The 14,457-nt window shown below is 40.3% G+C and overlaps 1 protein-coding gene across 9 annotated transcripts in view; it reads left to right on the forward strand.

Moving 5' to 3' along the window:
• The window catches only part of exoc6 (exocyst complex component 6), a 66,153-nt gene that overhangs the window by 33,855 nt on the left and 17,841 nt on the right, over positions 1 to 14,457 (forward strand). For 6 of the 9 annotated variants that reach the window (XM_034860113.1, XM_034860114.1, XM_034860115.1 and 3 more), the window contains exons 10-20: positions 1,372 to 1,455; positions 2,190 to 2,236; positions 2,364 to 2,484; positions 6,644 to 6,715; positions 7,160 to 7,257; positions 7,987 to 8,092; positions 8,424 to 8,533; positions 9,027 to 9,138; positions 9,977 to 10,111; positions 10,922 to 11,101; positions 11,868 to 11,897. In XM_034860113.1, coding sequence (XP_034716004.1) covers positions 1,372 to 1,455; positions 2,190 to 2,236; positions 2,364 to 2,484; positions 6,644 to 6,715; positions 7,160 to 7,257; positions 7,987 to 8,092; positions 8,424 to 8,533; positions 9,027 to 9,138; positions 9,977 to 10,111; positions 10,922 to 11,101; positions 11,868 to 11,897 — 1,095 coding nt within the window. The remainder of the gene's footprint in view (positions 1 to 1,371; positions 1,456 to 2,189; positions 2,237 to 2,363; positions 2,485 to 6,643; positions 6,716 to 7,159; positions 7,258 to 7,986; positions 8,093 to 8,423; positions 8,534 to 9,026; positions 9,139 to 9,976; positions 10,112 to 10,921; positions 11,102 to 11,867; positions 11,898 to 14,457) is intronic. The other 3 variants (XM_034860117.1, XM_034860118.1, XM_034860120.1) reach the window with 1 other exon arrangement.

Genomic DNA, 14,457 nt, shown 5'->3' on the forward strand with positions numbered 1-14,457 from the left:
TATGAATTCCCTGTGCGGCGTCCTTGAGTGCCAAGAAAGGCGTCTTTAAATAAAATGTATTATTATTATTATTATAAACACACACACAATCACACACGTTGGATGCAGGAAAACCCACAGATGAGATGTACAGCATGACCTAAATTGAGGACAGCTACATTATTGTAGGTGCAATTATAAATCTAAGTCCACTATCAACCCGTATGAATGTGTGTCCAGCCCAGGATAGCAAATTATGCCGTTATGCTGGATTATCACCCTACTACAGCAATGTCAACGAGTAGGCTACCGCGAATAGGACAGGATAGGATCATAGAGATACAACAATTCCTGTTTTTCACCTTTTATGAGGCAAAAACAAAACTGGCTTGTAAAAAATTACAGTGCCAGGTGGTCTAAAAAGTTCAGGCCCTGCACACACACACACAATTATGCCAAAACTTAACATGAGGAATTAATTACTTCCTTACTGGGCATTTCTGTAGGACCTCTGCTCTATTATACCAGCCCGCTGTGTGCTGATCACTTCACCACATACACTAAAAGGTTTGGACTGGTTTTGCTGTGACTTTACAGTGTTTCTCAATTTTGGGCTACTTTGGAGCACTGCAGTGGGCACATGAGATGATCAAATATGTTCATTTAAAAACATCAGTCATGAATAATTCCCTGAAAAATTATACTATAATAGTGAATAAATTTAGTAATGGATTTTAGACATTTGAAGTTGCATTTAAATGTTTTTTTCAGTTACAAAGTTGGCTTTTTAACTCCAACAAGGCTTTTTTCTGGTCAGAGGTTACTTGGCCCAAAGAATATTTCACTGGGGTTACATTATTGAAAAATGTTTGATAACCACTTTGTTACAGGACTCTAGCAAAAACTGGGTTTAAATCCAAGTCCATCCCATCACAGCAGAACAGTAACATCATATTGATCCAAGGCCTTTTCATACTGACTTCTACCTTCTTTTCTTCATTTGAGTTTGATCAGCTGCCTTTAGCTGTGCTGTTTCAGTAGTGCCATAGCTCCATTCTTTGAATATGTTATTTTTTATTTGTATTATAAATACTAGTACAGTGCCCATTAAAAATGTGCCTGTTTGGAACGGGCCGATTGCTTGGCCAGCTGTGTCGCTGCTTGCAGCTTTCTCCAGAACCATTGCAATTTACTTACAAAATGACCCCAAAGCAATTAATACACACAAGCACACACACACACCCACAAACACATAGGCACAAACACACACACACTGAGGGTGCTCAAACTTATAGTTAGACAAAGAACATCTGGCTTGTAACACTGAACTAATTGTGATCTATTTGCACTTGTCAGTAACTTTTAAAGTCTGTTGTATTTCTGTGTCTGCAGGGGGATCGAGAAACATTTGAGAACTACTACAGGAAACAGAGGAAAAAACAGGCCCGGCTAGTACTGCAGCCACAGGCCAACATGGTGAGCAACACACAAGCATTATAGCGAGCAGATAGCATTACAGCCAATAGCTAGTATAGCAGCAGTATCATAAAACACACATGTAATGCATATTTATGAAATTTAAAGGACCTCATTACATTTTCAGTCCATACCATTAATTAACATTGTTAACTTGATTTTATTGGGAAAAATGTTTTAGTTGAGGCAGCATTTACCCACAAACGTAGCAAAGTGGATAGCCAGTTACGGAAATAAATAAACAAATAAAAGGTTAAAGCGCTGAACTCCAATTTTGACTTAAAGACACTATGTGTAGATTTGAAAAGTTCTGTTTTTGTTACTTTCTAGTGGTGCTTCTAGCCCCATGTACTTCCTTGACTTCTACCAGGATACAATACCTTCCAATGCTATCAAAATAAAGTTAAAGATTATATTGTAAAATAGAATTTCTACATATAGTGGCTTTAAGTGAAAAGCATAAAATCAACATAAAAGATAGCCAAGTGTTAGAGAGTCAGATAAAAGCTTTGTTGTATTTAACGTATATGGCATTGTTAAAAGCTAAAGCATAATTCTTGTTTATTACTTGTTTTAGAGGTTAGAATTTCACTGAATGCTCCAACAACAGTTTGCAAAACAATACTTGCTCCCAAATGCAATATCATGTAATGACCACCGCATATATATATTATATGTTAACCCTTCATGTACTGTGTGTAAACATAGCTTTTTGTGTGTGTGCGTGTGTCCAGCATGAGACTGTGGAAGGCTACAGAAGATACTTCAATCAGATTGTAGGGTAAGGTCTTCCTCCCATTTTCACTTCATTGAAAATTGTATTTTTAACATCACATTCTCAGTTTGTTTTGTTTTAATGTGAGCATAAATAAAAGTATTGAGAGGTTTGTGTTTTCTGTGTGTGATAGGTTCTTTGTGGTGGAGGACCATATCCTCCACGCCACGCGAGGGCTGGTGACCAGAGCGTTCACTGATGAACTGTGGAACATGGCCCTATCAAAGATCATCGCTGTGCTCCGCACGCACTCTGTAGGCCCTTACACACACACGCGCGCACACACACACACTCACACACACACACACATACACACACAAACACACACACACATGCACACAAACTTACATGTATGCACGCACTTAAACACACACATAAGCACTTACACACACGCATACATGCACGCACACACTCATACACACACAAATGCGCACACACACACAAACACTCATACATACATACACAAACGCATACACACGCATACATGCACGTACACACACACACACACAAACACACACACACAAACAGGAGGGAGTAGACTGTGAATGGGAAGAAGACTTTTTAGACTTAATAGAGATAATAGATCATGCTGTGGATCTATTTATCCTGGAAGAACCTTCATTCACTGGCTGACACACACACACACACACATACACACACACACACATACACACACACACACACACACACACACACACACACACACACACACACACACAATCACACTGTGGAGGTCAGTGCACCCACAAACACACTAATGATGTCACTCTCAAGAGAAAAGGTCAAAACACACATACGCATGCTGCCAAAGAGGAGGTCATTGGGGCCTTAATGAGAGACAGATTGCAACAATAACAGCAGATTAAGAAGGCATATTCCTGACCGCTGGGCTCCAGTCAGTTGTAAATGACCCAGAGGATTATGCTAACAGGGCAGAGAATGGGCCACACAGCGTGGGGTGAAAAGACTAACAAAGGCCCTGGTCTCCCCCATGGCCTCCAGCCCCTCTGCTGAGCCATGACACAGGCAGCTCCACACTGCCAGGGTCCTGCCCTTACAACCACTGCTTGACAACCCCCACAGGGAGAAAGTCTTTTTCCTCAAACCTGGCCTTTAGCCAGTCCACCTCTTATTTACTGGAAAATGTCCAAAACCTTATGGCAAATAATACAAGGTCTTCATACTGTTAGTTATCCCCGGTTTTTAATAAAGTAATAAAGAAATCCCTCACTACAAGACTGTTACCAATTCAATAATACAATTTAAAAGTATGCTCTTAGAGCTGCAAAGATTAATCCATTAATCAATGAGTTATCAGCCATTCAATTAATGGTTTAATGGTTAAACAAAAGTAAAAAAATCGCTTATTCTAGCTTCTTAAATGCGAATATTTATTAGTTTTGTCACTCCTCTGTGACAGTAAACTAAATACCTTTGAGTCATGGACAAAACAATTCAGAACGTCTTGGGCTTTGGGAAACACTGATCGACATTTTTTACCATTTTCTGACACTATATGTGTATTTATATATATATATGTGTGTGTGTATATATATACTGTATATATATGTATACTGTTTATATGTTTAGAGACCAAACAACTAATTGAATAATCGAGAAAATAATCAACAGTTTAATCAACATAAAACATTATAGATAGTTGCAGCCCTAAATGCACTTATAATGAATAAAAAGTCATGTCATATTCACATAAAGCATGGAACATTATACATGCAGACTGATAAAAAAAACTGTCCAAACTGGGGATATCCCTTACTGCCACTGCTGTGATTTCCTGCTTGGTAGTCAAGTCCCCAGCTGATTGTTGGTGTGTGTGTATGTGTGTGTCTGAGTAAACAAAGAGGCAGGCGGCCACTGCTTTACGTCAAATCTCAGGCTGTGTTCATTTGCTCTGTTGATTTACACACTCCTGTGTTTGGCAGGATCCTTGTGTTGGTGTTAAGGGACTCAACTGTGCTACTTTCAGGGTCGTAAATCACTCGGCTATCCAGAAAATTGGAGACACTTTGTCGGTGTTGATTGACCCTTGCCTAAGCCCCTCCCCATTAGGTACTGTTCCAATGCAATGTCAAGCTTTCTACAATGACAGCTGTGGATTTGTCCCTTAATATCACAGTCATTTCTGTAACCTTGAAGCTGTGTCAGAAAACACTACTTTGATCGCCAATTCACTATTTCCTACATAATTACGAATAGAGTTAATAAGCATAATTTCATTTCACTATTCACAGGGCTAGGATTGCACAGCTGCATTGCATTTTTTGCAGCGATCAAATTTAAAGCTGAAAGTTGCATACATACTATAGACACTTCTCTAAAAATAAAAACAATGTGGCAACCCTGGCGTTTCACACTAGTTTGACAAAAATTTGGATGACTCTATGGCTGCAGCCTGGAGCCAACTGTCTACTTTTCAAAATAAAAGCTCAAGTCTTGTCCGCTATTTCTTCTTTGCACTTTGGTGTTTTGGGTGTTTGAGTATGTAATAATAGGTTGTAAAGTTACAAGAATTTACATTCTAATCGAAGATGGTGCCATGGAAGTTTATTTGAAGGAATGCGTATAATGTAAATATGAAAGCCTGGGAGTTTACCTCATGCTGCTGTCGCCATAAACTCACGTGAGCCTGTTTGTTGCAATTATAAAGCAAACTGGAACTGCAGGCAGTTATGACAGGTCCCTGCCTCCAGGCGTCCCGACGCCAGGGCCAAAGCATAACATTGGGAGGCAAATATTGAGAGGTGGGAGCCGCAAGTATCCAAATATCTGAGAGCCCTAAAGGATTTTTGACAAATGTAAATGTGCTGTATTTTATATAGAGCTTTTCTAGTCTTAACGACGACTGAAATCACTTTTACATCTACAGGAAACATTCACCATTCACACACATTCATACACTGTGGCCGAGGCTGCCGTACAAGATGCCACCTGCTCATCAGATAAACACTCACACAGCATCGAGGGCAACTCAGGGTTCAGTGCCTTGCCCAAGGACACTTCAACATGTGACTGCAGGGACCACCAACCTTCCAATTGGCAAGCAACCACTTTACCACTGAGCCACAGCCGCCCCTGGTTTTATTTTTACACTTGTAAAACCTCAATCCTCAAACCCCTCTCATTAATTGTTTTCAGGAAAAGCTGGGCTATTAGAACATTTGTGCTGCAGTGAGGTCACGTGAGTGTTAAAAAGGTTGTGGGACCATATAGACAAATAAATAATGTAAAACAAAAGGAATCTCACAGATATATATTGATCCCATTGATTCGAACAGTCCCCCCTCTCCCTGTACAGTTTAGGCTGTAGCAGTAGTTTTAGGCGGAGAAGAAAAAGGAATGAGAAGAAAAAGAATCCTTAGGACAGCAATAGGGCTTGAACCCCTAATAATGTCCCCGGTAAGGGACAGATTTGCCAGGCCTGATCTTTTTGTCCCAGTCCACCCCAAACGTTAGCGATCAGTTATGGCAGATCTAGAGTGGCTCTGGGCAGATCCAGTAGTTTTAACCTTAAACAGAGTGCATGGAAGTTGGGTTAGGGTTGTCAATGGAGACAAATTAAATGTATGAGACTCTGGTAGAACCAGGTTAGAAATTAGTAGTATGATGACGGGAAAGCTTAGACATCGGATCATCAAAGGTCACAGGACAGGGGCCGAGAGTATTTATCCATTCTCTAATATCCAAACCTGTTCTCTCCTTGCCTTATTGTCTCAGCCTACTATACCTGGACAGCTGCATGATAAGGGAATGGTTGGTTCCAGGACTATCTCCTTTTGGAGGTAGAAGCAGTGTTTCATCTTTTCTTAGCCACCATCGATATCTTGAGCTATCATATAGTTGGGGCTAGGGATATAAGCATCAGGAACAAGCACAGGACTTCAGAGAGTTGGGACGGCACTGCACATTAACACATCGTGGTTGTACTGTGATGCCGACTTTATTGTCTCCTTAATTGAGTCCTCATTTAATGCTTCTGTGTAATTCATCAAGGTCTCCCGAACATTCTTCATCTATGTGAAACGAGTTGCTCCTGACATTCCATCCAAATCCATTTGCGGATATTTTTGAGGACGCTATGTAGAGCATACGTTTTACCCAGAATTGGGACAGTCATAAAATTGTGGAAAGTAAATGCTCTGTGAAATAAATGGGGAGTGAATCCAATATCAATTGGTCTTCTATTGTCTAACGCCCTGTTAGACAATAGCATTGAATGACCTATATGATTGAATGACCTATATGACCATGCAAAGGTAGCCAATGGATTCCTACTGTAGGCAAACTAGTTAGACAGCCAGGCTAACATTAGTCACTTTAGGCATACACACTGTTTAATCCATGCCATGCAACTTTTGAATGCTGTTGCCGATTATGATGTTTTGTTATTCCCAGTCATACTGTGAGGACCCAGACCTGGTCCTGGAGCTGAAGAACCTCATAGTCATCTTCGCTGACACGCTACAGGTTGGTTCAGAGCTGTACTTCATTCAAAACATCCTGTGACTCTGAAGGGTGATGTCTGTGTTTTAGGTTACTTATTGCCTTCCACATTGCACTGTAATATCTAGTGAATATCAATGCTTACTACAATATTAAAACACCACAATGCGTTGCGAATTTCTGCCACTTAGCAACCAACAAGTAATGTAAATTCATAATTCATAAACTCTTAATACAGCTCACAATTTTATCATTTTTTAGGTAAGTGGATGTCAAATAGCTAAATATGTGTTAGCTGTCTCTTAGGAAAGATAAGGTAACGCTGACATTAATTGTCATTAATTTATGCGACAACAATAACCCTAACTGTTAAGTGGGTCCTACTATAATTGTTTTAAAAATTACGATTCCAATGAGACTGACACCCTTAACTCTCTGGATGTGTGATGTCTGTGTATGTGTGTACAGGGTTATGGTTTCCTAGTGAACCGGCTGTTTGACCTGCTGTTTGAGGTCAGAGACCAGTACAATGAAACTCTGCTGAAGAAGTGGGCTCTGGTTTTCAGGTGGGTTTTTTGATGTGTGTGTGTGTGTGTGTGTGACTGTTTGTCTAATTGAATTTCCGTTCTTCATATTGCATGGGAGATATTCACTTGAAGGTAGGTGTATGATTGTGTTTTTTTTGCTTAGGCAATATAGGCTGGGCAATATATCAATATTATATTGATATTGATTTTTGAGGGTAGATATATCATGATATGACAAAACAGTGTTGTAACATTATCGTAAAGTGATGCCATTTTCCAAACTTACCAGGCTGTTCTAATATAATGTATTTAATTACTTAGTTATAATGTATTTATCAAAAATCTCTACATGTAAATTTTTTGTCATAATTGTCAACCCTACAATATCGCCTTGATATCGAGGTATTGGGTCAAATAAATAGCGATAGCAAATTTTTCCATATCACCCAGCTCTACTTCCTGTACAGCAAAGACATTTCACCCAATAAAAAAAAAAAGTGTCTTCTTTAGAAGTTTCTCTCTCGAAAACGAACATAACAGATATGCTGTGGAAGTAGACATCAATGTCTGGTTGAATATGATACTTTCTAAAATATTTTTTAATGCAGAGATAGGTTATCAAAAACGTCATCTTTGTATGAAACATGATAATAATTGAACTAACTGGATGTTTGAACATTTATTTAACAAAGAGAGAAATTCTCAAAAGTCTAATACTCATACAAAATTTGTAAGTGTTTGTAAATTTTGTTATATTTTTCTTCACAGGGAGATCTTTGAGTTGGACAACTACAGTCCCATCCCAGTGGAGACAGAGGAGGAATATAAAATGGTAGTCAGCCGCTTTCCCTTCCACGATGCTGAGATAGAGAAGGTAACAAGTTCAAGTACCATAGACTCAAAAACCCATGGAGCCAAAGCAAGATTACTTCTAGTTTTAGTTACTTAATCGTGCTTGTATATAGACACATACAATTAAGAGAGCCAAAAAGTTGGTCCTCAGCAGATATTCATAAAGCAGGCAAGAGATATACATACACACCTTTTACCCTCTCTTACCTTCCACAACATTTATATTCACAGAATTATAACTTTGGAAGCATAGAGTGAGACTTGAAATTCTTTCCCTGGGTGTATATTGGATACTAATGGTAACAATATAATACTGTTTTTTTGTGTGTGTGTGTGTGTGTCTGTGTGAGCAGCAGGACTTTCCAAAGAAGCTGCCAATGTCCCAGTCTGTCCCTCAGATCTACACGCAGGTCAAAGAGTTAATTTACGCCAGCCTCAAGTTCTCTGAGTCATTACACCGGAGGTAGGTCTCACAGAATATTTAGTATGGCTGTGTCCGGAATGAGGACATAGGTCACTCTTCCCTATGTAGGATGCTAAACGTGGTCAGCCATTTTCTCTATGGTGTCCAAATTGTCATTTTAATTTGTGGACTACATTTTAGGGCACTTGTTTTTTCCAATAATGCACTGTAATATCTAGTGAATATCGATGCTCACTACAATATAACAACTATACAACAATGCCTAGCAGGCATATTATATGCATTAAATTCCACTTCCGTTCTTTTCAATCAGCCAGTGAGCTCACTACATAGGCCGCTACATAGAAGTCCCTGATACAGTGAGTAGGTTGCAGTGAAAGAGTGACTGATTCTGGACACAGCCTGTATGTTCACTTTCAGTATGTCGAGGTGGACACTTGAACGTTTTACACTTGACTGACTTTTTGCCTCTTTGTTGTGAAACTGTAAAATATCTGGACATGTTGGACGTAAACTTTGTTTGTGTGTCCAGTTCAACAGAGATTGACGACATGTTGCGGAAATCAACCAACCTGCTGCTCACAAGAACACTCAGCAGCTGTCTCCAAAACCTTATCAAGAAACCTCACATAGGACTAACGGAGGTAGGACCAACACTAATATCCAATCCAATCCACTTATATAATATAGTTACTTATCACACACACACGGCCTGCAAGCCTTTGTTGCATGTCATTCCTCCTTCTCTTTCCCCTTTAATGTCTTCAGCTGTCTTGTCAATAAAGGCCTAAAATGTGCAAAAACAATATTAAAAAAAATAAACGAACACAGTCCATTTACACACACACACATCATAAAAGGCTACATCTCAGGAAGAAGAGTGGTCTTCCACAAAGTCGGTTCCCTATGTCTTCATGTCGTAGGGTCATTTGTAGGGCAAGGAATCGTTAAAAAATGTTCTATACTGTAACCAATACCAGTACAGTGACTTTGATACCCTTTTTTTGTTGTTGTTTTTTGATGAACCAAAACCAAATTTTAATATTACATGCTACGGCACACATCTTTTTATTTATTTTTCAGCTCGTACTACGTGAACCCCGTCTCTCTCTCTCTGTGTAACGTAGAGTTTTTCCTCAGTGTCTCTGCGACAGCCAATCACCTACATTATAAGATCTTGGCAGAAGCATGCTGCAGGCTGATTGGCTTACTGACGCTGATTGGTTATTGAATGACAAGGCATTCTTTTGAAACCCGACACTTTAGAGACAATTCGGTCGGTGCATATAAAGTATCAAATTCAGTACCCAGATCTTGTAATTTGGCAGGATACACCCCCCCAAATTGCCCCTGATGGCTGTGGGGCTGCTTGTGAATGTTTATCGCTCCTGATGACCAAAGTCCCGTATAAATGTACTTCCTTTACCTTGTAAAACCCAGACTGTAGTCATTTAGTTTGAAGTTGTAACCTTCTTTGTGTAGCTGGTGCAGATCATCATTAACACCACCCACCTGGAGCAGGCCTGCAAGTATCTGGAGGAGTTTATAACAAACATCACCAATGTCTCCCCTGAAACAGTACACACCACAAGACTCTATGGCTTGGCCACGTTCAAGGTAAATGTGGTTTTGTCTTTGTGTTAATTACATTGTTTGCTGCCATGCGTCTTGTTTCTACTTTTCTGACCCAACTGACCCAAACAGTACTACACAGGACATTGTTTTCTTTTGTCCTTGGTGCTGGCAGACAGTTCCAGGGTCTGGTGACAGGCTTTTTATTCATGCTCTTACATATAGCCATAAAGTATTGTCTGCTCTTATTAAAAGCACTGCAATGCCAGCTATACCAGATTGTTGCAAAGTATCTGAGGAAACGGCAGGCTTAATAAAAGCTGCGTCAGCAGAGAGTCAAAACATTGATTAGCTCACATGTGTTTGGCTGAGTTCTGATCACATGGTTGTTCTCCTAATTGCCCATAGTACGTATCATGTTATTGTGTGTCCTATCTCATCATGTATTGTTATTTGGGGCTTTTTCATTTTGTAAGCCTATAACATGCACAAAAAAAGATATTTAACACAAAAAAGGAAAGGGAAAAAGCCAAAAAGCATAAGTATATAAGCATAAGTGCATTTTATTATTGCACCTTCGATTGAAATTTCACAGAAGCCGTTGTAGACGCAACAATGTTTTACTACAAGGGTCTTGGAAAATGGTGTATGCGGGGCTTTTGTCCGTACGCATCATGCATACATCTGGCCCCTGGATTTATAACGAAAAAGAATACATGAAATAAAAATGATGCCTGTTGTGCTAATTGCAATTCCTTTTGTCTATTCCTAAATGACTATAGTCACAACTTTCTTTAAAACTGTGTTTAGTCCCATTAAGGCTTGTCAAAGGGTCTTGTGTGATATATTTTCCAGGATGCTCGTCACGCTGCCGAGGGAGAGATTTATACCAAACTCAACCAGAAGATCGATGAGTTCATCCAGCTAGCAGACTATGAATGGGGTATGGCCGAGTCGGACGGCCGTGCCTCCGGATACCTCATGGACCTGATCAACTTCCTGCGTTCCACTTTCCAGGTCTTCACACACCTCCCGGTGAGTCTCATCCACCATCCGCCAACCTGTGATCCATTGAACTTGCCACTTTTTTCTTGAAACTGTGGGATGTTGTCTTCTTGGTTTTTAGACCCATTTTATCTGCTTTCAACTTGTGTGAGGCACTTTTGACGTTGAGTTTGTCAATTCTTGGGATGTCATAATTCCTTTTTTTCAGTTTTCTTTCCATTTTCCCTTAACCCCAACTGTTTGCTGTTTTGCACGTTCCCATCACATCCTCATTAAACATGTGTACTGTGTGAAAGTGAATAGTTTTACTTTGGGTGTTAAAAATTGAACTGAGTTTGTGTTTTGTTGGTTATCTCTGCGTAGTAACTGTGCTGTTACTGACTCGTAAACGGCTTTTGCGCATACTGACAACAAGAGACACTTGGTAAGATCAAAGTGTGAAGGACTTGGTCAGTAAATGTGTTTTGGCAAATATAACAGCTCAGTCACTTGCACTCTGTCGTTTACTTGCCTGCTTTTTCTCCAACATCTCTTCTCATGTCTTGAATTGTTTTTGTTTTTCAAGAATGTCTCGTGTCTCCCCATCCTCACCTCTTGTAATGAGCTGCGCTGTGACTAATTTGCTTTACTACCGGTTTTATTCCTTGATTATTTTGACTTGTCAAGCATGCAAGATATCTCTGGTTGACTTTACCTCCCTCTTTCCATTTATTATTGCCACATTTCTTTTCCTGTCCTTTCCCTCTTTCCCTCTACCTCCTCCATTTTTGGTTGGTTTGGGGGTGTCTCTGCTCAGAATAACAACAATGACCATGCGTCGATGTCGGTGAGTATTCATGCCTGGTTGTTACAACACTATGCCATTCTACAAGGAGAGGGGAGATACACAAAGCATGCCTATGTTTGACTGTGGAAGCTCCACTACTTCAGGCTTGTTGGTTATTATGGAACCTGGTTCTAACCATCACTGAGAACATGTTTTAGTTATTGCGTTTTAGCAATGCATCGTCCAAAGGAACTTTGAGTGAGAAGGGGCCGCAGCTGAAAGCTAAAGCCAGAGGGGAAGATCCTCTAAAGACAGCTAGATGCTAAACTATGAAATCAACGGGGTTTCGGTGGCTAAAATGTAAGAATCAGATAGAAGTTCATTGCCACAGTGGTTACTCTATGTAGAATTTGTCTGGGGGATTGGTGCCAACATACAAAAACGAATAAGCAATAAATACAGAAACAGACAAATTAGCTGTATGCTGTGTCTTGCTTATATGGGCGTACGTTTTGGGGGAGGCATGATTTCAGAACATGTGAAGTTTCTATGAAATACTTTTTTAAAGCCAGGCACAATAGCAACTGTAATCATGGGAGACGAAGTAATATCAACTCAAAGGGCCACATTTGAACGATTTAAGCACATGGAGCAGGTGCGTTAAGGGGTTGTAAAAATCCACTTTTGCTAGATTAACGTTGGAAAAAAAGGGTCCTTAGTTCAAAAAGGTTGTACTTAAGGTCCTAATTAATCATAGGTGTGTTTTGGGCGTAACATGCAATAAACCAATCAGAGTGTCATCTCCCATTCCCTTTAAAAGCTGTTAAATACCTTGGTGTATTGCTATTATGATGGCAGATTTGCTAAGCAGGAAGGAGAGTTTTTCAGGAGGAGAAACTGATCTGCTCCCGCGTGAAGTGAAGTGAAAGAGCGCATGCAGATCGTATTATAATACTATTTCACATTGTAATGTTTTTATTTTTAATCTTTTGCATGTGTGTGTGTAAAGAGCATGGTGTGCACTGTGCACGAGCCCAGGTGCATTTCAGTAATGCACTGTTAAAATAGCAATGAATGCTGCGCTATTGACTTCAGACCAGGTTGTTGTTGGTCAATGGTGCGATCACTTTCTGCTGCCGAATGATAGCAATACACCCAGAAAGCACCTGAACACACCTTCCTGTAAGACCAGCACGCCCATGGGTGCTAGGGGTGGCACGGTTCAAGAAAAAACATCTGAACCGTTGGCCTCGCTTCGGAGCGTGTGTGCATCGCACGGTTCAACGCATGCGTAGTGTAGCCTCGTGCCCAAAAACAAAACGCAGCCTGGTTGTTCTGCTAATGCTTCGCTGGTTGTTCTCATTTACGTATTCTTCTGTTGTTGTTTTTTTAACAACTGAACAAATTAAAACCTGGTTTGATGTAACTTTAATGCTACACAGCCCTTAACCAAGCTAAAGTTATTGTTTATTGAAGGCTTAATTTCCCTTGTCTACACCAACTTGGCTTAGACCTTCTGTTGGAAAGCCATGCGCGGCCTTTCTTTTTGGCGCACATCTGTGTGTGAATGGTCCCTGAGTTGGCTAACAGTCTATGCAGAGTCAGAAATTGTTGTCAGTAGGCTGAGATGTAATACCTGCTCAGAGTGAATGGACTCATTGCTGCCACACTATGAATCACTGCTGTCTGTCTGCCGGTCAATTGTCCGCATGAAAGATATTAAAAGGGATGTTGTGGAGCTCAAGCAAAGGAAAGTCAAATATTATTTTTTTGGTTTTGCAAGCTGAACACTCAAATTTCTTACATCACGCATCTGTGGCTCTCAAGGGTTCAAAGAACAATTTTACAAGGTGCAATCTAGAACTGGGCAATAAATCGATCTTATATCAAGATATGAGACTAGATATCGTCTTAGATTTTGGATATCGTAATATGGCATAAGTGGTGTCTTTTCCTGGTTTTAAAGGCTGCATTAAAGTGAAAATTTCTCATTTCCTGAACCAGATTTCAAGCTATTTGTATATACACTCACCGGCCACTTTATTAGGTACACCTGTCCAACTGCTCGTTAACACTTAATTTCTAAGCAGCCAATCACATGGCGGCAACTCAGTGCATTTAGGCATGTAGACATGGTCAAGAGAATCTCCTGCAGTTCAAACCGAGCATCAGTATGGGGAAGAAAGGTGATTTGAGTGACTTTGAACGTGGCATGATTGTTGGTGCCAGAAGGGCTGCTCTGAGTATTTCAGAAACCGCTAATCTACTGGGATTTTCACGCACAACCATCTCTAGGGTTTACAGAGAATGGTCCGAAAAAGGAAAAACATCCAGTGAGCGGCAGTTCTGTGGGCGGAAATGCCTTGTTGATGCCAGAGGTCAGAGGAGAATGGCCAGACTGGTTCGAGCTGATAGAAGGGCAACAGTGATTCAAATAACCACCCGTTACAACCAAGGTGGGCAGAAGAGCATCTCTGAACGCACAGTACGTCGAACTTTGAGGCAGATGGGCTACAGCAGCAAAGGACTACATCGGGTGCCGCTCCTTTCAGCTAAGAACAGGAAACTGAGACTACAATTTGCACAAGCTCATCAAAATTGGACAATAGAAGATTGGAAA

This window comes from Etheostoma cragini, chromosome 21, assembly GCF_013103735.1.
Source record: "Etheostoma cragini isolate CJK2018 chromosome 21, CSU_Ecrag_1.0, whole genome shotgun sequence".
NCBI lineage: Eukaryota > Metazoa > Chordata > Actinopteri > Perciformes > Percidae > Etheostoma > Etheostoma cragini.